General features: G+C 38.5%; 1 protein-coding gene across 1 annotated transcript in view; it reads right to left on the bottom strand.

Annotated features, from left to right (window-relative positions):
• Positions 1 to 7,648: 7,648 nt before the first annotated feature.
• tmem65 (transmembrane protein 65) overlaps positions 7,649 to 24,719 on the bottom strand; it is an 82,743-nt gene continuing 65,672 nt past the window's right edge. Inside the window, exons 6-7 of the mRNA XM_060824265.1 lie at positions 23,719 to 23,824; positions 7,649 to 8,451 (exon numbers count right to left, since the gene is read on the bottom strand). Coding sequence (XP_060680248.1) covers positions 8,350 to 8,451; positions 23,719 to 23,824 — 208 coding nt within the window. The 3' untranslated portion in view covers positions 7,649 to 8,349. The remainder of the gene's footprint in view (positions 8,452 to 23,718; positions 23,825 to 24,719) is intronic.

The raw sequence follows: 24,719 nt of genomic DNA, 5'->3' as shown, positions 1-24,719 counted from the left end.
TAATGGCCTGTAATTTACAGGGCTATGTGCCATGTATTTAGACACTATCTGAAACTACAGTCAGGATCTTTAATCTTCAGACTGGTCAGGATGTCTTTTTGTTATACGATCAGTGATCCCAAGAAGACCAGCAGTTACTTTGCTTCTATCAGCTATTAAAATTACATCTCTGGTAATGAAATGTTAAAATAAAGCCTCAGATAGTTAAGAATCCTTTGTCAATTCAAATTGTTCTGCAGAGGTGAAAAGGGGCCAATCCATGTGATGGTCACTGGGGAGGTAATCTCAGGGCCTCAGCCAGGAGCTTTGAAACTCTTGGCTACAATGAATATTGGACAGAAAATTCTGATTCAACCACTGAAACATATATCTATGAAGGGCATTTTCCAGAGTTTCTGATAGCTGTTGTGATCAGGCAAACTAGTCCAGAATAAGGAAAATCTCCTCTCACCGCCAGCCCATCAACTAGCTGCTGTTGTACCAGTTAACATTCATGCTGCCTTGATTATTATTCAGAACTCAACAGCTACCTTCAAGTAAATTTGGGATAAGTTGGGCATGAAGATGAGTTTGTGTTGCATAAGAGTAGATAGCAGACATCCCAGCATTAGTACTCTGCTTGATATGCATTCTGGTAGTGAAAAGGTTATCGATAGAGAATCTATAACTTCAGTGTAACACTGACAGCAGAAATGCAAATTCAGTCAGTTGCCACAAAGGTGGCATTTCCAGAAGCAAGCAAAGTTGAGAGATACTCATATACTTCTATGATGTACTGCAATGCTGAACCATCACATTTATACCACACTAGACTTAGTTTCTCTTGTTAGGTGCTCCTGTATCAGAAAAATGCCTATAAGTGCAGCGATGGTACAATGGCAGGAATTTTGAACTTGCATAATAGGTTGGTTTGGGTTGGGTGGGATGTCAACAGTTTTAAATACTTAAACCAGAAGGAAATCTATTCATTTCTGTATTTAATATAGGTAGGACAAAGAGACAGGTGATCAGCCAGTTCACAGGATTTGAATCACTGGTTTAAACCTTTTATTAATCCTGACTGTCTCAGATTTTATGCATTCCAGATTTAATCTCAGCCAAGGAAACGCAGCAGCTAAAGGGAGCTGAGGGCTGGAATGGATTTGATCTCCAGCAGGGTGTCTTTAACTGATGTGGCAATTCTTATGTCTTATAACATAAACTGTGTGTGGATATCAACATTGAGGAATCAATCCGGCATTGTAAAAAACATTTTGCATAAATATTATATTCTGCAGGGTCAAGGGGTCTGCGTTAATGTTAACCTATAAGGTTAAATAGAACAACATAATTCAGTAGAGTGTTATGTTTTAAGTGATCTGACAGAAGGAGTATGAGATTGCTATGTTGTCAGGTCATAAGCTGTGATAGAGATATTTAATGACAAGGTCTCCTTGTGGTACGCTGATATACTGACTGTGGAACATAATCCAAAAGAGAGCTGGTGCGTGTGAGGGGTTCACAATTTTTCCAACAGTGAGCCAGGAAGAAGAGTATTCCCTTCATCTCTGCTCTGCCCCCAAACAAATTAATCTGCTTTCCTCCCTGCAGTTGATTTTTGCTGTGTTTAAGGGATGTTGCCTATATTGGAACAGTTGAAACCTAGTGGTTAAACAATACATTATCTTGTCAAGTATTTCAATACAGTAAAGTTATGCCATTCTTCTTTCTGTTCTATTTTAACTGTGTTGCAGGAATAAAGTATGTTTTGATTAAATTTTAAACAATGGACAAATCAAATCATATCTGAAATATAATGCCTTACACTTTCATTTTAAAAAGAGGATATAAAAGTTAGTGTCTAGGCTATCACTATAATATACTTTGGGGGTGGGGCGTGTAGGGAGGTTGGTTGGTTGGTTGGTTGGTTTGTGTCTGGTCTGATATATCCAGTCCTGTAAAGACTGAAGGAGATTTCACTATATCTTTGGTCAATGTGATATGAAAAATAAATTGAATGATTTCATTGATGCAAAGAAAAAATTGTTCTGATTTTATTCCCAATCTTAGATGCATTGTACTTATTTTCTCTTGTTGCAATGTTTTGGCCTATTCCTGTGCTTTTGTTATTTTTTCTTCTTATCTTCACTATTTTTTCCTCAGCTCTTCCATTCTAAACTTTTTACTTTAACTCCAAATGAACCACTAATGTAAACATCACGTGTAATGAACAGTAGGATTGCTGCAGTAAATCACAAAGATGGGCCATTGTTTTTAGTCCACTGGTAGGAGAGACTAGCATCCACAACCTCAGGGTGAAGGGGCGATCCTTTGAAAGAGAGGAGAAGGAATTCCTTCAGCCAGAGGGTTGTGAACTTTTGGAACTCGGACAGAGGGTTGTAGAGGCCAGGTCAATGTATGTATTTAAGATTCAGATAGAAAGGTTCTTGATTAGTAAGGGGATCAAGGACTACAGAGAGAAGGCAAGAGAATGGGAGATCAGCCATTATCAAATGGCAGCAGACTCGATGGACAGAACGGCCTATTTCTGCTCTTATACCTTGTGGTCTTAATCCTGGCTAACAGCTTTGCACCATAGAGGTTTTGCTCTAATCACTCCCAAATTATAGTTCTCAAAATCACAGTTACAAAGTCAAAAACATCTGGTGGTCATAAATAACCCTAAATAGATACAGGTCTGTCTTTCTTTTCTCAATCAACATCATGTAAGCAGATTATCAGGTCATTATCACATCACATTTTGTCAGAGCCATCTGGAGGCAAATTCACTGCTGTGCTTCCTACACTGCAATGGTAACTACACTTCAAAATTACTGATTATTTTACAGCCAATGAGACATCTGATAGGTTGATTAATTGCAATTTTCTTTTAAATAATGCCTGTGACAAGCATTCTCATTCATCTATAGCAATGGAATTCACTTAGAGAGAGGTCTATGTTTGGGCTTCCAAACAGACGGTCCAAAGTACTCAATGCTATCCAACCTCATGTTGAGTGAATAAATCTCTCATGTCTTGTGACAGGAAGAATGGCTCTCACGTTTATGATTTAGTTTTGTGACAAGTCAAACAGACAGTATTGTTGCCACAGAAATGAGTAATATGTTCGATGAATTTCAATATTGCTGTGGTGCCAGGTATAGAGGGCTATATGCCCTAATTACTGATGACTATCAAACAACACTTCTATAGCTGGCAGCCTGAGGAAGGGGACTTGTTTAAGGGTGATGAGGGTATAGTTGGTGTATGAGGTAAGTACAGGATCATTTGAATAATTATTTCAGATGTAAATTACTTATTCAATAGTCTAATATCACCCAAGTATTATTTTATTTATTTGCATCAGAACCCTCTGAAGTCTGGCTTTTATCAGAGGGTTCCAAGTGTAGAGGAAAATTCAATTTCCTGGGCAATTCCATCAGGGTGTGTTGCCTTTCAGGATTCTGCTGGGTCCCTATGCACAATTCCCATCTACACCGGAACAACAATTATCTGGCTATTGTAAAACCTGGGCTGATATTATTTAGAGTATTGCAGACCATACAAGGTCTTCAGTAAATCAAAGTTCAAAGTAACAAGTATTCCTGAACTGAAACAGTTTATTTACACAATTCAACATCAGAAAATGTTTAACACTTGTAATATTTACAATCAGTTCCAAATGTAATTAAGTTGAAAACTACATGCAATGTACTCTTTGACTATTCACACAACACAAAAAACGCATGCATTTATAAACAAAGTTAACTTCATTAAAAACGTGGACAAGCCGATTATTGAAGTATTGAAGATGTTCATTAAAAACTTGGAAACCTTAGCCTAGAAGGTTCTAGGAAGAAATTACATGAATAACCAAGATCAACAGTCAATGAGTTACTCAATCATATTAAAGTGTGATCTTTCATTTTCCCCTGAGGATTCAAACTGTTTTTTTTATTTCCCATTGTTTTTGGAGGTCGTATTGTAGCTGACTAAATGGTACCATGTGATTCAGTGCTCTCCTGGTTAAAAAAATTGTTCCATTACATTCATCTGAAAATACAACCATCTTAAACAGCCAGGCTTTCAACTTGATTCCAGTTCAAGCTTAGATTGGTGCAACATGTCATATACAATGAGGCTGCATATTTAAGACATAAATGAGATGAACACTTTTCTCTCAAAGTCATTCTCTTTTCCAGAGGATATTGGAGGCTGGATCTTTAAAGTTATTCAAGGCCGAGTTTGAGATTTTTGACAGGAAACAAGGCAAGGGTAATGGGGTGAAGGCAGGAAATTTGAGCCAGGACCATAATCAGATTAGCTGGGATCTCACTCAATAGCAGGGAGACGTTGGCAGGGCCAAATGATTTACTTCTGTTCGGTCCTTATATACACTCATGTTCACGTGAATTATACACAAAAAAAAAAGTCTTTTCTTGCTGTTCTTTTGTCCTGAAGTCAAGATGTAAAACTCCTATCAGCAAATAAAGCCTGACTGGATTCAATTGATTTTTAAACAGGTAATCAATATACATTACAAGCAACTGCAGGAGAATGGAATGCTCTTTTATATTTAATATTTGCAAGTGAATTTCTATAGTTAATAGAAATGCTAAAATCCTTTCCATTACTCAAGCTATCATCAAACCTAATCTCAAGAGCACTACACTTAATTTCACTTGCACCACCAATAAAACACGACACAGGTAACTTAAGCTTAAAGACTTCATTCTTATTTTTGGTCCCTCTGCATTGTTTTGCAGTCTGAGAAGATGATCTAATTTCATTATAGAAATACATCAATTTAGAGTCTTGTGTTTTTAAAAGTGCTAACGGCAAAAAGAACTGCAGTGAATAGTGTGACATGACTTGAACAGTCTCTCTGTATTCAAACATTTTAGAACTTTTAAATTCTGGTTGTTTACATATATGACATTTGCTCAAGTACTACAGCTGTGGACACTTCTATCTATTAGGGGCTATGCACAAGGTATCAATATTAAACCCACCTACAATATCTAGTAAATACATTCATTCCTCTAAACTACCTCATCTATATGCACTAATTTATTATTTGCATGCTAAATCTTTCATGAGGCAAATCATCATGAAACAAAATTCAGCTGTTGAATTTCAGAGATTAAATACATGTGAAGGTAAAAGCTCTGTATAATTCTACAGAGAATTAATTATATAGCTTAGTGTTGCAGCCTGGAAATTAAATCAAATTATAATATTCCTTATTTCTTAACTAATTGGTTTTGGTTTCTAGGCTGCTATTCTGAGTTTAAGAAGAAATAGCATCGACTCCATCTATTCTTCCTGCTGCCTCAGGAAAGCAACCAACATAATCAAAACCCCATCACACTCCATTATACTCCCATCCACCCTCTTCTGTCAAGCAGAAGATATAAAAGTTTGTACAAACTTTCAAACAGATTCAAGAACAGCTGTTATCAGACTTCTGAATGGACATCTTTAATGTTAATATTGATCTCTCTGCATCTTCTCAACAGCTGTATCCCGTACTCTATTCTGTTAGTCTGAATGCACTTGTATAATTATGATCGGCTTGTAAAGCACATGAACACTTTTCACTGTATTCAGTATGCGTGATAATATTAAATCAAACAAAAATAAGCAGCAAAATTCCAATAAATTAATATCTTCGGTAATCTCACAGGTTATCTCATTCTGTATATAAACATACGTCAGTGCTTCCTAACACTGTGAGGTGATCATTTCAGAACTATTAAACACCAGTTTTGTCATTAACTGGCATCTGTGTGTAAATAAGACTCAAGGCCACTGTTAAACATGAGTTCACAATTTGATTATCAACTCATCTGGTATTGTATCCATCGGAAAACAGTTGTTCAATAAATGGGAGTTCATTGTCTTTGATATTCTACACAGGCTAAATGTTAATAAAAATTGCCACTTTGGTGCAATCAGATTGCAAAGTGACAAACAGCTCAACCTGCTCTCAACCATTTGGATCTACTTTTTGTTAGGTTTTGTTGAAGTCAACTTGCAACCATAGCTCCATTTCTGTATGTTTCAGTTGGATTTCAAATTCTTCAATATTTTTCATTTGCTCTTTACTTCAGGTTATCAGGACAAAATCAATGTAGGCATTGCATTGAAGGTCATAAGATGCAAGAGCAGAATTAGGCCATTTGACCCATTGAGTCTGCTCCACTATTCAATCATAGCTGATATGTTTCTCAACTCCATTTTCCTACATTTTCCCCCATAACCTTTCATCTCCTCACCAATCAATAACCGATCCATCTGTTTTAAATCACTCATTGACCAGGCCTCCACTTCCTTCTATGGCAATAAGTTCCACAGATTTACCATCTTCTGACTGAAGGAATTCCTTTACTCAGTTTTAAAGGACTGTCCTTTCGCTCTGAGGCTGAGCCCCAGGTCCTAGTCTCTCCTACAAGTGGAAACATCTTCTCAGGGTCCCCTCAGTATTCTGTAAGCATCACCAAGATTTCCACCATCCCCACGCTAATAAATTCCATCAAGTACAGACTCAGAGTCCTCAATCAATCCTCATACAAGTCCTCCCCAGGATAATTGCTATAAACTACATCTGGACCCACTCCAATGCCAGCACATCCTTCCTTAGATACAGAGCCCAAAGCTGCTCTCAATATCCCAAATGAAATCTAACTCTTCCACAGTATCAGCAGTACATCCCTGCTTTGGATTCTAACCTTCTGGAAATGAATGCTGACATCACGTTTACCTTCCTAACTGTCAAATGAAAATATATGTTTACCATTAAAGAATCCTGAATAAGTACTCCAAAGTCCCTTTGTGTTTCAGATTTCTGAAGCCTTTTCCCATTCAAAAATACAGGTCATTCTGCTAAACATGCATTTCATCAGCACAAATTGGCTATAACATGATTAACGAATTGTGAACATTTGGATAATGGGACCTTTATACTGAACAGTTATAATAATTTTCCATTAGTGATCTTCTACAGCAGGATTTCCTATGGCAGTTTTCCATAGTATAACTTTCTACAGCACAAGGTTGCAGAGGAATACAACTATTGCGTTATAGCAGAACAACCTGTAGTCCTCAGCTCTATTCTTTCCACCAAAGTGTATAACCTCACAGTTTTCCACACTAACTCATCTGCCACTTCTTTGCCCACACTCCTACACTGTTCAAGTCCTTCTGCAGGCTCCTCGCTTCCTCAACACTACTTGTCCCTCCATCTTTCTTTGTCTCATTAATTTTTCAAAAAACCAGCTCACTGCACTGAGAATAAAGTCATCTTCACTCACTAACCATCATTCATAGACTGGAGTAAAATGATTTGATTCAGCTCACATCTCATGGACAATTATGTTATTACTTGAACTTATAATTATTTAACTGCAAAAGCACATCATATTCCTCCAAAGACGTCCATGCTTATGTTTTGGTTGCTAACCTTGATATAATCTCAATGCCAGCTAATTCTATTGAAAAATTAAGACATGGAAACCCTAACGAGCAGGTATTAAAACCCAGTCATTAACAGATGTAATATCTAAACAAAGATAATAGAGGTTTAGATGGAACAAAATATTTAACTTTTCACATGCTTTCTCTCAGAATAAATTCAATGCAGTTTAAATTCTAAACTTAGCACCAGGTATTTCCTAAAGATATTGAGATTGGAGTTACATTTCTACATGCCTTTCAGATGGTTTTTAACTTTACAGCACGTTGCTTTTAAGTCGAGCATTGGTTGCAAGTATACCATTTAAGAGAGTATGTTTCAAATATAAAGATCAAGTGCACAAAAATAGGAACTAAATTATGTGAACACATACACTGCTTCGATACTATAGTTCAGTCATATTTCCCAAAAAATAATAAGACTTCATAAACCGAATTAGAGACAACACTGCAACACAAATTTCCCTTCAATTGGTAGTATTATTAATGTCTATGATTGGTTTTAAAATTACATCCTTGGATAAAAATAGCAGTCACAACTCAACAAAATTAATTTATTTTGAAACAAATAATCATATTAACGAAAACAAGGCAGTATGACATGCAACGAAACTGATTTCAAAGACCACTTAGCCAACCATTTAGTGTGTGCGTGCGTTTGATTTCCCCCAAATGTGGAACAGAAGTGCCATAAGGCGTCAATAGACCAGTTTCGCTGCACTGAGTTCATGAAAAATGTGTTTGTAAGTATTGACTTATTAATGTCAATATTCCACTACATCACAGTCCAGATTTCACTTCTGTCCATCAAAATGCTGCTGTTATATTTCCAGATTATTTTACAATGCAAACTTCAGATTCAACACGCTGAAATAGTTCATCATTTGGCACATTAATTTAATTCTTGCTTTCTTCTAGCTTTTCTTCTTCTTCTGTTTTAAAGAAAAGCAGTGGAAACATTCCTAGGATGCAACCAATGGTCACACCTATAACCTTGCCCTAAAAAGAAATCAAGAGAATTGTCAGGATTTTATTTTGAAAAAATAGATGGAATATCCACTTAAACATGAAGTAATTCACATTTCAAAACGCTGATCATTACACAGATGGCAGTGTTGTACACGTTTAAATTAGCCACAAGAAACTCAGTAGGTGAACTTTAGAACAAACACTGACCCTATTACACCTCAGTTCCCAGATCCACATCCAGTTTTATATTATTACACACTGCAGAACATTCTTATTTTAACTGCCACCAAATCTCCCATGTGACTAAGTAAAATAATTTATAAACACAGCCAACAGGGGGCAGCACATCAACAACAAATGTGAGGGACTCTGGGAAGGAATTAAATTGAAATCAGTTTGGATGGGGAAATGCACACATCCATGCCCACATCCAGTTTTATCTCAGGGCACAGGGTCAGCCTTACATAGAACATAGAACATAGAAAGATACAGCGCAGTACAGGCCCTTCGGCCCTCGATGTTGCGCCGACCGAATCCTACCTAACCTACACTAGCCCAATAACTTCCAAATGCCTATCCAATGCCCGCTTAAATGACCATAAAGAAGGAGAGTTCACCACTGCTACTGGCAGGGCATTCCATGAACTCACAACCCGCTGTGTAAAGAATCTACCCCTAACATCTGTCCTATACCTACCACCCCTTAATTTAAAGCTGTGTCCCCTAGTAACACCTGACTCCATTAGCGGTAAAAGGTTCTCACTGTCGACCCTATCTAAACCCCTAATCATCTTATACACCTCTATCAAATCTCCCCTAAACCTTCTCTTCTCCAATGAGAACAGCCCCAAGTGCCTCAGCCTTTCCTCATAAGATTTTCCTACCATTCCAGGCAACATCCTGGTAAACCTCCTCTGCACTCGTTCCAATGCCTCCACATCCTTCCTATAGTATGGCGACCAAAACTGTACACAATACTCCAGATGAGGCCGCACCAGAGTCTTATACAGTTGCAACATGACCTCAGGACTCCGGAACTCAATTCCTCTACCAATAAAGCCCAGTACACCATATGCCTTCCTCACAGCACTATTTACCTGGGTGGCAACTTTCAGAGATCTGTGTACATGGACACCAAGATCCCTCTGCTCATCCACACTACCAAGTAGCCTACCATTAGCCCAGTAATCCATCTTCTTGTTACTCCTACCAAAGTGAATGACTTCACACTTAGCTACATTGAATTCCATTTGCCACCTTTCTGCCCAGCTCTGCAACTTATCTATATCCCGCTGTAACCTACCACTTCCTTCCTCACTATCCACAACTCCACCGACTTTTGTGTCATCCGCAAACTTGCTTACCCAGCTTTCAAGCCCTTCCTCTAGATCATTTATAAAGATAACAAAAAGCAATGGTCCCAAAACAGATCCTTGTGGTACACCGCTAGTAACTGCACTCCAAGATGAACATAGTCCATCAACTACTACCCTCTGTCTCCTTCCAGCCAGCCAATTCCTAATCCAAACCTCTAATGTATCCTCAATGCCATACCTCCGTAGTTTTAGCATTAGCCTACCATGGGGAACCTTATCGAACGCCTTACTAAAATCCATATACACAACATCTACTGCTTTACCCTCGTCCACTTCCTTAGTCACCTTCTCAAAGAACTCAATAAGGTTTGTGAGGCACGACCTGGCCTTCACAAAACCATGCTGGCTATCCTTGATCACGTTATTCCTATCCAGATGTTCATAAATCTTATCCCTTACCATTCTCTCTAAGACTTTGCCCACCACTGAAGTCAGACTCACTGGCCTATAGTTACTAGAATTAATTAAAATGCTCAACACTCTGCCATGACCCCAATTACAAGTCAGAACACTCACCCACTAAACCTACTTCAAACCTTCCAAATCTAGCATCTGCCCCAACGTAACAGGATAGTACCCATTCTCTGTCCTTGACTCTTGCAGTGTAGTGGTTGTGTCCGTACATCTGAGCCAGAGTGCCCAGGCTCAAGTCCCACCTGCTCCAGGTGTGTAATAAATATCTGAATAGGTTGATCAGAAATATATACCCATTCCCTGATCCCAGTTACCCTTCACAGGGTCTGCTGATCCTAATTGCGCAACCCATGACTGAGACCCAACTTCACTTATCACAACATTATCCATTGCACCAATCAGATCTCATATTACCCAATTCTGACCCTATTTACAGCTCTTACTCTGCAGCATGGGCTCAGCTAAATCTAAGTCTTCCACCTTTACCATTAAATCTCTTCTTAACAAGGTCCAATCAAACATAAGTTAGACCTGAGAATACCAAATGATATTAATGAGACCTTGCAGTGGTCAGGTAATTCCTCCAATCATCGGAACAGGAGGCGGCCATATGGTCCTTGAGATATCGCTGCATTTCCATTAGATCATTGCTGCACTGTATTTGGACTCTATTAATGTGCTGTCGATCCACTTAACTCTATACAGCAGCTATAGTTAAACAGAAATGTGCAAACAGTCTGGTTGAGCATAAGGATGGAGTTGTTGGTGAGATTGAAGATTTGTTAATTTTTAAAAATTAATTATTTGATAGGATGAGGACACTGCTGGCGAGGCCAGCATTTATTGACCATCCCTAGTTGCCCAAAGGGAAAGTAAGAGTCAACCACATTGTTGTGGGTCTGGAGTCACATGTAGACCAGACCAGGTAAGAATGGCAATTTCCTTCTCTCAAGGACATTAGTGAAGTATTTTCTAACAAATAATAGTCAATTCATGCTCATCATTAGACTCTTAATTCCAGATTTTTATTGAATTCAAATACCACAAGTTGCTGTGGTGGGATTCAAACTTGGGTTCCTAGATTAACAGTCCAATGATAATACCACTAAGCCATCATTGTCCCGTCAGAATTTCAACTGGAAGAAACTGTTGTTCACCCCATTATGACAGCATGGTTTTCTAGAAAGTGTAGAGGAGTCAAGAGCGCTAAGGTCTGGTTCCCGGTCATGTGGAATCTGACATGTTTCTGGATGATGTTGATTGGGCATCATGTGGATGAGAAATAAAAGAATGGCACAAAGGTTTGATCCTTGGCAGAAGTCCAAGGCAATGGTCCAAGGTTCCACAAGGAAGGCACTGCAGATGTTCCCTGGTCTTGGACTAGATAGATAAGGATAAAAACAGGCAAGATCAGTTGAGTGATACAAAGAAAGTGAACGGCAGTGATGTGATCAATCACATCTAGGACTGTAGACAAGTCAAGGGGGATCAGGAAGGATACATTCCTGCAGCCATATCTACATACAATCTTACTATTCCCTTTCCTAATGAAAATCCACAGACCTCAAGATTGAAAATTTCAACTGACCCAGCAACCACAGCCTTTTGTGGAACAGAATTCCACAGCACATACATTCCTGAATGACCTTGCTCTTATTTTAAGATCATGTCCCCTGTGATCTGGATTTCCCACTAGATAACCCTGAATATAGCTTCTCCAATAAACAGAAGAATGAGAGACGACCAAATTAGTGCAAAAGAAACCAAAAAGTGGTTTGTCTGACAAAAACAAAAGATGTTTTGAAATGTGGAGAAGCTCAAACCTATGGAGGTCCCAAGTCTCGGATGGACATAGTGATATCCACGATGAATTCAGGAGAAATGTCAAGGAGATTTTGTTCTTAACTTATGCAGGGGGATGAAAATATAGAGAATTCGCTATCACACGGGGTGAAAAAAGCAAATGGTGAGGATGCATTTCAGGGAAGTTAGATAAGTGCTTGGGTTTCATAACCCCATCATCCTGTGGATAACAAAATGTACTCAACTCCCTTCCAATCACGCTGCGTTTACTTTATATCTATGTATCTTCATTATAGATTTCTCTAGGGGAAATAGGTCCAAAAACTCAAAGCCTCTCAATATTTTGTAGACCTTAAATCGCCCCTCAATCTCGTTTTTTCCCAAAGAATAAATCTAGCATAACCAATCTTTCCTCATTGCTACAATTCTCCATTTGAGGCAACATCCTTGTATATCTCCTCCGAACTCCTCATGTACAATCGCATCTGTCCTGCGATGTGGTAACTAGAACTGTACTGTATTCTAGATGCAATCTAATTAGCATTTTATACAGTTCCAGCACAAAATTCCTGCATTTGCCAATGAAGAAAAATATTTCATTTCTTAATCATCTTACCTTCCACACCTAATACCTTAAGGGATCCGCACAGTCCTCTGCTCTCTAAATCTCTCTGTACCTTACATTTATTCCTCACCTCCTTTACCCTCCCAAAAATCCATTAGTTCACACTTCCTTGGACTGAATTTCACTGCTGCTTTTCTGCCCACAGGGTCAATCCATTGTCATAATCATACAGTCATTGAGATGTACAGCACAGAAACAGACTCTTTGGTCCAACTCATCCATGCCAACCAGATATCCTAATCTAATCTCATCCCATTTGCCACCACTTGGCCTATATCCCTCTAAACCCTTCCTATTCATATACCCATCTAAATGCCTTTTAAGTGTTGCGATTGTACTAGCCTCCAAGACTTCCTCTGGCAGCTCATTTCATACACGCACCAGCCTGTGAAAAAGTTGCCCCTTAGGTTTCTTTTATATCTTTCTCCTTTCACTCTAAACCTATACCCTCTAGCTCTGGACTCCCCCACCCCAGGGAAAAGACTTTGTCTATTCATCCTATCCATGCCCCTCTTGACTTTATAAACCTCTAAGGTCACCTCTCAGCCTCCAATGCTCCAGGGAAAACAGCACCAGCCTGTTCAGTCTCTCCCTACAGCTCAAATCCTCCAACCTTGGCAACATCCTTGTAAATCTTTTCTGAACTCTTTCAAGTTTCACAACATCCTTCTGATTGGAAGGAGACCAGAATTGCATGCAATATTCCAAAAATGGCCTAACCAATGTCCTGTACAGCCGCAACATGACTTCCCAACTCTTGTAGTCAATATTCTGACCAATAAAAGTATACCAAACGCCTTCTTCACTATCCTATCCACTTGTGATTCTACTTTCAGGGAGCTATGAACCTGCACTCCAAAGTCTTTTTGTTCAGCAATACTCCCTAAGACCTTACTATTAAGTTTATAAGTCCTACTCTGATTGGTTTTTCCAAAATACAGCACCTCATTTATCTAAACGAAACTCCATCCGTCACTCCTGAGCCCATTGGCCCAACTGATCAAGATCCTCTCATAATCTTAGGTAACTGTCTTCACTGTCCATTACACTTCCAATTTTGATGTCATGTATAAAATTACTAACTCTAACATCTATGTTCATATCCAAATCATTTATACAAATGACAAAAAGTAGTGGACCTAGCACAGATACTGGTGACACACCACTGATTACAGGCCTCCAATCTGAAAAACAGCCCTTCACCACCACCCTCTGTCTTCAAACTTTGAGCCAGTTCTATATCCAACTGGTTAGTTCTCCCTGTATTCCATGAGATCTAACCTTGCTAACCAGACTCCCATGGGGAACCTTATCGAATGCCTTACTGAAATCCATATAGATCACATCCAACGCTCTGCCCTCATCAATCTTCATTGTTAGTTCTTCAGAAAATTCAATTGTTAGTGAAACGTGATTTCCCATGCACAAAGCCATCTTTACTATCCCTAGCCAGTCCTTGCCTTTCCAAACATGTAAATCCTGTCCCCTCAGGACTCCCTCCAACAACTTGCCCACCACCAATGTCAGACTCACCAGTCTATAGTTCCCTAGCTTTTCTTTACCACCTTTCTTAAGTAATGACACCACATTAGTCAACCTCCCATCTTCTGGCACCTCACCTGTGACTATCGATGATACAAGTATCTCAGCAAAGGGCCCAGCAATAACTCCCTTAGCTTCCCCGAGTTCTAGAGTGCACATGATCAGGTCTTTTGAGGTTTTTTAAAAAATGTTAGTCTTCCAGTCTATAGATTTATTCATCATAAACTACATCAATCATTTATGAATTTCTTCATCATACCCCTACAGTCACATTAAATTCTTTAATTGACACCATGACCATCTGGGGACAGAGAGCCACTAAGCTCCTGTAGAACTCCAGTGCAAATAACCTTCCAGGCATAAACACTCATCCACGACAATATTTTGCTTCCTGTAGCTGAGCTAATTTTAGATCCAGCACACTAACTTGTCTTGGAACACATGCTCTTTAATTTCCAGCTGTGCGCCCATGTGGAACCTTGCTTCAGTGAGGAGCCGACTCTCAGCCTGCATCATCTTTATAATTAAAATAAAAATTGCTCAAAATACTTAGCAGGTCTGACAACATTAAACACCTTAATATTTTCAGCTTAAAGAGAATCAAGTTAACTGAAGATTAGAGAAACAAAACAAAGCAGAGTTAAGATTGAGTCAATGGTGGTTTTTCATCAGAAAACCTAGCGGGAAGCTTGGGGTGAAGAGATGCAGGGGGATGAGGAGAAGAAACTGAAGGAAGGCAGAGTTAAGGTTCTGAAATAGGGACACCACCCTGAAACATTAATTTTGAAATCCAGTGAAATGTCTAAATATAAGTAATGTCTCGTTTCAGAGCAAACTATGCTTTATATGTTATTTTTCTCTAAATTTCATCTTTCTGCTTTTTCACATAACATTTGAAATTTGCAGTGAGCAAGCTGGCTGCATTTTTTCATTGATGTTTCTCCCACAACTGAGTACGATACACATCATGCTGATGCCCATGAATGACACTTTGAGCAATTAGTGAGTGGAAATGCTCTACTGCTCTTTCAACTGATTACAACTGGGACAAGTAGTAAATACAAACAGGTGTCAACTGGAAGTCTAGAAACTGATAACAAACTGGCTTCAATTCCCACTTGAAACTGGATCCAATAAATCCAACTGAACTGGCTTTTGCTAAAATCCATACAGACTACATCAAGTATACTACCTTATTTATCTTAAATATTTCAATATTCTCAGCTAAATGAATACAAGTCAAGGTTTTTGGAACTTGATTTCACAACTTTTTAAACTTGTACTGTAGCTTTTCTCGGATGTAGAAGACAAGTCAGTTTGCCACAACATACTCTGATGTCAGTGATAATGCGAGTTCAGTCCCTGTAAGATAGTTTTTGGGGCTTATCATATTTCTTTGTACAATACTGATATTGTCAAATTCACATGTGTGCAGAACTATGTTTAACAACTTGCAAGTGAAGAGGATGTTACATGTAGTGAGGAAGAGCCCCTTGAGATCAATTTGATGCTGAGGAATGGTGTCTAAAACCAAAGCAAGATTCCAGATGGAGTTTAATCAGAGCTCTGTCCAACAGAAGATGAATCTCCTCCCTTTGATCTCTTGAAATAAAAGCCAACATCCATCTGCTTTGCTGGTTGTTTATTTTGTGCGAGTGCACAGAAAATTTGAATAATTTGTGCTTATTTCCTCTTCTGAAGTGCTTAGCCTCTTGTTTTTTGGTAAGTATTGCAATATCTCTTTTTTGGATTCAAAGCTGATGACCACACACATTGAATTCCATCTGTCATGTTACTGCCCACTCAAAACTATATATGTTCCTTTTATAACTACCTGCCATCTGTTCAGTACAACTTATTAGGTCTCCTATCTTGATATCATCTACAAACTTCTGTCTATAACTTTGTCCAAATCATTAATAAATTAATAAGGTTATGAAGAAAAATGAACTGAAGGCTGCCATTCAGCCCAACTAGCCTGCTCAAACATATGAAAAAGGTGTAAAAGTAGACCATTCTGCCCCTCAGGTCTGCTCCAGTATTCAGGAAGATCATGGCTGATTTGTTTGGATTTTGCATTCCGCATTCCCATTTACCCCAGAAACTTTTTAATCCACTTGCCCAACAAGAATCAAGGTGCCAATAACTTTAAACCTCTTTGCTTCCATTACCTAAAGTTGCACTACATTCCGAGAGAAAAACGAAATTCTCCTCACCTGTCCTAAAATTTCAAAACTGTGTTCCCTGGTTCTGGACTGACACATAAGAGGAAACATTCTCTCTACAGTCACTTGGTCAAGACCCTTCAGGATTTTATACACTTCAACAAAGTCATCTTTCATTCTTCCAAACTCCAGTGCAAACAAGCCCAGTCCAGCCTACAAATGTATCCACACACAACCACACACTTCTTTCATGTATCAATCTAGTCAACCTTCTCTGAATTATATCCAATGAGTGTTTATCCTTCCTTAATTATGGAGACCACAACTATGCACTGCATTCAAGATATGGCATGAGCAGGCAGCCTGAAGTGGTGGCATGAATACACAACCAGAGTTCTCCCAGCATCTGCAGCACCATCAAGGGCAGGGAGATCTAGCCAGCATGGGGAGAGAGAGCCCATTGTGATTTAAGTGCCCAGCACGAAGGAGATCAAGCCCTTCTGAGGATTGCGAGGCCTGTGAGAAGGACTGTAATGTTGAACTTGTAATTTTTTTTCCTCTTTTTCTACTTCATACGTAAGAATCTGTACCTCGGTACCTTTATGCCTAAGATGGTGCCAGGAATGGTGACTTTATACACTTTTCAGTGTAATCTTGTATCCCTGAACTAGAGTACACATGACAATAAAATCCAACTCCATTTCTCATTTTAATATGCTATATAACAAATATAAAATCCTTACTTTTATGTTCAATTCCTCTTAAAGTTCAGCATCCCATTAACTTTCTCAATTACATGCTGCACCTACATATGAACATTTTGTGACTCCTGCACACCTAAACTCTCTCTGCACCCTCTGAATTTACAATCAATCATTCTTCTGCTTTACCATTTTTCCTGCTGGAGAACAACTTCACATTCTCCCACATTATATTTCACCTGCCAGATTTTTGCCCCAAAACTCAACCTATTTCTCTTCACAACATACTTTTCTATAAATTGTTATCAAATTTATCTACCACGTTTTTGTTCCCCTAAACTAAGTAATTGATGTAAATTGTTAAAGGCCACTTATGACATCCTATACCAGGAAAAAAATCCATTTCTACATACGGTACTGTCAGCCAGCCAACCTTTTATCCATGCTAATATGTTACATCCTCACCCCACCATGAGCTTTTATTTACCATAATAATCTTTGGTGTGGCACCTTTTCAAGTGTTTTCTGGAAATTCGAATATGCTTCCAGGCTCCTTTCTATCCACAGTACTTTACTCCAAGACCATAAAACACGGGAGAAAAAGTAGGCCATTCAGTTTATTGAGACTGTTGTTTCACCATTCAATGAGATCATGGTTGCCAATCCTCTATTATACCTTCCTGTCTAATCCCATGAACCCTCACTTCCCTTACTTATTTAAAGTCTATCAAGCCTTGAATATACTTAATGATCCAGCTCTATAGGCCTCTGCGGTAAAACATTGTACAAATTCACTACTCAGAGGAAATTCCTGCTCATCTGTCTGAATTTGGTGACTCCTGATTCTGAGATTGTGCCCTACAGTCCAAGACTCCTCTGGAAGTCATACCTCCAAAGAATCTTGTACACTTCAAAAGCTTACCCCTTCAAAAAAAAAAGGTCGAATTAAACTCAATATGATTTCCCATTGATGAAACCATGCTGACTCTTCTGAATTTTTCTGTGTACAAAGTTCTCTCTTAAATTACCTTGACTAAACATTCCTCACAACAGACATCAAGCTAAGCTAATCAACCTGTTCCCTCCAGCAACACATTTTCAGCTCTGTTCCCTGTTCTCTGTCACCCTTCCTTCTTCAATAGAAGGATTAGATTTATTATTCTCCAATCTGATTGAACATATCCTGAATTTACATAATTCTGTAAATTTAACAGCAATGTCACAATTATCTCAGTAGAAAAGTCTTTGAGCCTAGGATGTGATCTTCCTGGAATCCAAAGACAATGAACCCACAGCTCCATAATTTATTCGTCCACTTCCTTCATCATTCTTGCTCCTTTCTTCCTTGTAATTTACGGCAAGTACTGGAATGCTCTTTGTATCTTTATTAGTATTCGCGATTCTCACTTTCGAAAGGACCAATACCCTATTGCTTTTTTAAAATGCATGCAAAAACTCTGGCTATCTTTTTCAAAATTCCTAGCTGTATTCCTCCCGTACTCCAATTTCTTTCCCCAATTGAAAGTCATTCTCTGCAGTTCTTCATATTCTCACCAATTATATGATCTGCCATTCACTTTTGTACAGGTGTATGCTTTTCCCTGAAGTTTGATGCTTTCCTTATTTAGTTAACCACAGAATGTGGATCATCCCTTTAGATCTTTATTGTCAAACGCTTGCAGCCTAAGCAATTGCAGCTGGACTTGAACATAGAATCTTCAATCACACTGAAGTCAGACTTATCCATAAGGCCACCCTCTGTTGTTAATACCCCGTAGGTCCAATTGCAGCTATGGCTGATTATCAAGTTTTCAATGCCAGCCATACTTCACATTACCCAAATCCTGTTCCCAGTTATAATTTAAACCCACACAAATTCCTCCTCTGAATCAAGACTTCCTGCTGCTGTGGCTCATACCATCCTGAATTACTTCAAACACAGGAGACGAATAAATTAAAATACACAAACAAAATGCACTTTTGCCAAATATGTAAATAATGTAGTTTAAGCCAGTAATTTATTTGTTCAAGCAGATCAAATATAAATGACATGGTAATACCTTGTTTAAATGCCAATTCAGGCTTTTTAAGGGGTTAGGGTCATTTGTCAGACGATGATAGTTAAAGGCAACTGTGATGCTTTTAATCATCTAAAACCTCTGAGTCTTGGGTTGGAATGAAAGTTGAATGCAAATGAGAAACTTAACATTTCACGCCATCTAGACGGACAATTTCTGAGTAAAAGTTCAGGCAATCTTAAAATTGAATTACATTTGTACTGGACAAAATTATTCAACTGAATTAGGCAACCTTAGAAAATGCTGCAAGGTGTGCGCAAGGGAAATAAAAAGCCTGACTTGTGAGGTACTCTTATCACTTAAATTCATACAGCGCCTTTATTGTACTAAAATACCCTTGGGTCTTAACAGGAATGTATTCAAACAAAATTTTACACAACCTTATGAAAAGATTTTCAGACAACTGGTGGGATATAGGGAGTAACTTAGAGGTAAAGAATGTAACAGTACAGAGGGGTTTAAGGGAAGCAATTCTAGACCCTAGAGCCTAGTCAGCTATCCACAAAGAATTGACATGGTCCATTTACATTAGATATTGTGGTAACCAGATTCTTTTCTTACTGATATGAAAAACTACCTAAAATTAATGATGCCTTTAACAAAACAGTTTCACAATTCAAAGATATGCTGACTCCAGTTCATAGGAACAAGTTAATATTAAAAAGGAGAAAGCTAAAAAGCCATCCAAAATTAAAACTGAAATTAAAGAGTGGAATCCTCAACACAAAATTGTCCAATTTCCTGGAAGGGATCAGTAAAGTTCTTGAGAACGTAAATCCTTTCAAACATGTGCACATTTAAGTATCATCTCCACTGATACATCATACTTAAATTATTAAAAAAAAGGAGGCGCAAATTCCATCACTGACTCCATGCTACGTTCATTGATTTACTTGTTGTACAAGGGTTCTTTGAGTTTCAAAGTATTTTAAATTAAAATTATAGCCACTGGAGGAAATGTTACCCTCACCAAAAACACCACCTTTGAAGCCTGGTCTTCATTGCATACAATGTTGGATATAGAAGGGCCATGAGTGTAATGTCCCAGTTTAATTAGCTGCAGGAGCAGGATTACTGCAATTATACAAGCAAAGAATTAGGAATGGTTGAATTTCAGTTTAAATGATAATGATGACAATATATTGTTACTGTGTAGACCAATTTAATGAACTGACCAAGTTAGCCAAGGAGCAGGAATTTCTCTTACAATTTGTGCAAAGGGGGAAATTATGGCTTTTTTCACAGAACAATGCACCTCTGGAACCTGTTTGATTATGTGGTGAACACTGATTCACAAGAACTGAAGCCATCTCAGGCTGAGGCAGAGACCATTTCATGGAAAAGGGAGGTACCTTGCAATGATAACACTAATCAGGGCTAGGGTGGTCTCCTAGTCTAATGTTGGATGGCTTCCCCAGTTGGTTCAAAGGTCAATTTTCCAGTTATTGCCACCCTTTCCAATTAGCCTTTGTTTTCATTTATTTGATTAGTGATCTCCCCCAGGAGATTACAATGGCTCTGGATGAGTGTGGAGTGATTTGAAATATTCAATACATTGCAATAGCATGGGCGGTGGGGGTGGGGTAGGGGTTGGGGGGGGGGGGGGGGGGGGGGGGTGTAAGCTGGATAAACCTATGCATCTTTTCTTGCTATCATTTTCGTAACAATTTACGTTACCTTAAGTTCATCTTAAAGTTATGCTAATTCCTTGAAAAATTCTGAAGTCTAAATTGATTTAAACTCTGCTTTGAGCAAGTTTAAAAACTGGATTAGCTCACTAGAATTTTTTTTTTTAAAAAGTAAAAACCCAACACAACAAAGATCATTGAGCTTATAATCACACATCCTGAAGTCTGTACATCCTCAGGCAGTGGTGTCAAGGTGGTCATCCAAAATGGCTCACTCAATTTTTTTGGCAAGTCAGGGTGGAATGAATGAGTCACGTTCAGAAAATTGTCTAATGTGCATAGCATAGCTTAACCAGCAAATCAGAAAAATCAGCTCCTCAGAAGGAGCTAACCTTTCCCTGAAAATAAATATTTAGATAGTATACTATAATGAAATGTCACAAAACAAAACCTCAAAACTGAAACAGACTTCATGATTCATAAAATTTCAAGAGATGGTATGCTAATTCAAATCTATTTTGAACTTTGTCTTCTTGAAGAGAATTCAGCCTCTGTCAAAGTACAAATAATAACTGCGTTACCTAGTCAGCAAATATCTTAACATTCTGCCAACATATCCTTGTGGAATGAGGAACGTGTCAACTGTGATCTAGACTTCAGCCAAGTTCAGCAATGCCAAAAGTACACGAGAGCTTCAATGCTACCACAGCACTATGCTACTATAGCAAGCAGACCATTTCATGGAAGCTATATTATCAGGACAAGGGGTAAAGGAAAAGATCAAAGAACGAGGCAGTCTAGATGACGTAATCCAGGATTTAAAGAAAGGTATTTGGGTGATGAGTGAGATAATGGTCCTTGATTTAATTTTGGCCTTTTAGTTGGTACCTGAATCTCTTTGCCAACAGAAGTTCACTTTTCCAGTTGTTCATCTCAAAGCTGTCACTTGTACTGGGACAGTAGAGTTAGGGTCTCAACAGGATATTTGCTGGTGTGACAGAGCATAGTAACCACGACTGTTTTCTGACTCCAGATTTCTAGCAGACATAGTCCAGATGTACCTAGACAACAGTCAAAAAATAGGGGACTCCAACCGATTTCCTTCTGCTTAAATGGTCATTTTCTAACAAAGCAGGAGTACCTCTCACCTTTACACCCATGATACACACAATAAATCCATCTTCTGCACATAAGTCTCCCAAGTACAATGTGGATTAAAAAAGGGATTGAAGTTTCTCATTTAGAATCCTTCCTGGTGTCTGGTAAGTTGGACAGTTAAGCACCTTAAAAAAAAAGGAGTTGGTTTTCTCCCATTACGGAGGTTTGTCACATTCATTCAATAACCTCCCCATTTTTCTACTCCACCTTTACAAAACAGATTTCCAATTCTGAACTAATTAATTTGCATTCTTTCCCTCGTCTCTTCCACAAGATCTTCTGTTGAAGATGTTAAAAGCAGAATAGTGGCTACCTGGAACAGTACGTGAAATGATATTATAGAATGGTTCTCATGATATCACCCACAACACTTCAGCACCTTAAAAGAAATCCAACTGAAGTTTGATGCTTACCAGAGAACTGAGTCCAGCCTTACTTAACACAAATCTGTACTCAAGGACTGCATCTTATACTGAAGACAAATATTAGAATGCCATTGGCCCATCATATCACAGTAATCAAATACAAATCAGAGATCCAAAGATATCATGTTCTTGAGCAGGCTCCACCTAGTTCAAAATATGGCCACATTTTGCCAAAATAGAAACACCATGCGGGTACGATTACAATTCGTCACATAATCTTCAAAACAAGAGAGAAACAAATCAGACCCAGGTATAAATATAGCCCTTCCAGCAGCCATATTATTGTCACTGGATAATGATGTATCCACCAACATTCATGAAAATTTCCATGCTCGAGGTACACTCTTGTATTACTTAAGGTCCGAGGCAGTCTGGACAAACTAACACAACTGAAGATTGGTCTACCTTTGTAAGAAAGGGTCACAACAGTCTTTGATTGGATCTGCCTGTACCCACTAGAGAGTAAAGTGAGTTACTCAGGATGATAATTTGTACAGTACACCCGTAGTAAATGTTTGGGTAGAAACTTAAAGGAAGATCTAATTGAAACATTTAAGGTGGTTCAACATTTTATCAAGTTAATAGCTGGAAACTATTTCCTCTGGCAGCAGTCAAGAGCAGAACCTCAAACTTATAGTGAGTACATACAGGGTGATGACAGGAATCATTTCTTCATACAAGGAGATAATGGAAGTCTGGAACCTCCTCTGCCCAGAAAAAACTGTTGAGGTGAGATCAATTCAAATTTTAAACTGTTATGAAATAAGGGAGGGTAGATTGATTGGAGATACAGACAGCCATGATTTTATTGAATGATGGAACAGGCTCGAGAGATTGATTCAGCTTTTCCTGTTCCTATCGATCTCTCAGCTGACTTTCACATCCAGACAAACAAAGATAGCTTGTGAGCACTCAGATTCTACCATGACACTAATGGCAAGATACTTAGTATCTCTTTTTTTTGCCTTTTGGAGGAAAAGATGATAAACACCTGATCAGAGAAGTTTAAATAATTTAAACATGAAGGTTAACTGTGCTAGTTTCCCCTATTTTTCCAAAGAAGGGTTACTTGTTATGCAATACAGATGATTAACAGGTTCAATGGGAACCTGTTAATTAATTTTACCAGTTCCAAAGTAATTCAGTAAAATGTAATTCATTCCAACATAATCTAATTCTCATGGCAGGCAGATTAACCAAACTGCTTTGTGTAAGTGGCAGCAAGGAGCCTGTAAATTGATGTGAACGGACAGGAGTTTGCCTGGCTTCCGATATAATATTTTCCAACATACAAGGCAGGCTGCGGAGATATTTGTAATCAGGAAATATGGAAAAGAGAAAGGGAATATAGCATAGGAGTCACTGAAAATGTAAGCACTTACCAGCTGTGAGCTAAGTCGTGTTTGCCACATATCAGCCTGTTTTGGGTTTAGATCAGGACTTGGTAGACCCAGTCTTGATGCAAGAGCCTCCACATACCCTGCAAGTCTGAAGCAGTCAAAATTAGTATTAAGCTTCATTAGATTAATCACATCAAGTCATAATCACATATTCCTAGAGAGGAAATGCAACAAGCAGTCAGCTCCCAGACCTTTTTAAAGTAGGCTCATGTATGTAGGTGTGTGTATAGGGATGGGCAATAAATGATGGCAATGCCCATGTCCCATAAGCGAATAAAAAAAAACTGCTGTGCCCCTGACAGCAGGGTAGTTTTATAGCCCTTTTTAAAAAATGATGTACTGTATAATATTCCAAGATGGGAGGAATGTTACAAATACTTCCAAGTTCAAAAGAATGTTCACTCCAACCAATCTGATTGGGACAGACTTTAACACAGACAAGTTGGTATTGAACTAACATCACAAAAACGTATTGCTTTCCATCTCAACTAATGGTTAGTCCAACCGTCTGTCTGAATTGAATGCATTTGCGAGCTTCAATTCAGTTCACAATCATCGTCTATTTCTTGCACACCACAACAGTTGGTGAGTAGGGTTGCCAGGTAAAAAAATTATAAGTTTGAAAAGTGAGAAATCTTTTACATAATCTAAATTATTCTGTGAAATGAATAGGTAAACAATAAAACAGAAGGCAGTTTTATCTTTTTTTTCGAAAACATGCGCGATTCCTGAGGGACCTAATCAGCATGTAAATTAGTCGATGGTTTGCAGATTTCTTCCCTAGCTCGTACCCAGCATTCCCTTCCTCTGAAATCTTAAATTCTCTTGGGGAAAAATTTATCTAACAGACTGCACTGAAGGATCACTCAACCCAAAACATTAATTCTGAATTCTTTCCACAGATGTGAGGCCTGCTGAGCTTTTCCAGCAATTTGTTTTTGTGCCAACATGATATAGGCACAAGATACATAACACAGCACAAA

This window comes from Hemiscyllium ocellatum, chromosome 4 (genome assembly GCF_020745735.1).
Source record: "Hemiscyllium ocellatum isolate sHemOce1 chromosome 4, sHemOce1.pat.X.cur, whole genome shotgun sequence".
In the NCBI taxonomy this organism is placed as follows: Eukaryota; Metazoa; Chordata; class Chondrichthyes; order Orectolobiformes; family Hemiscylliidae; genus Hemiscyllium; species Hemiscyllium ocellatum.
This window is presented reverse-complemented; position numbering and strand designations above follow the sequence as displayed.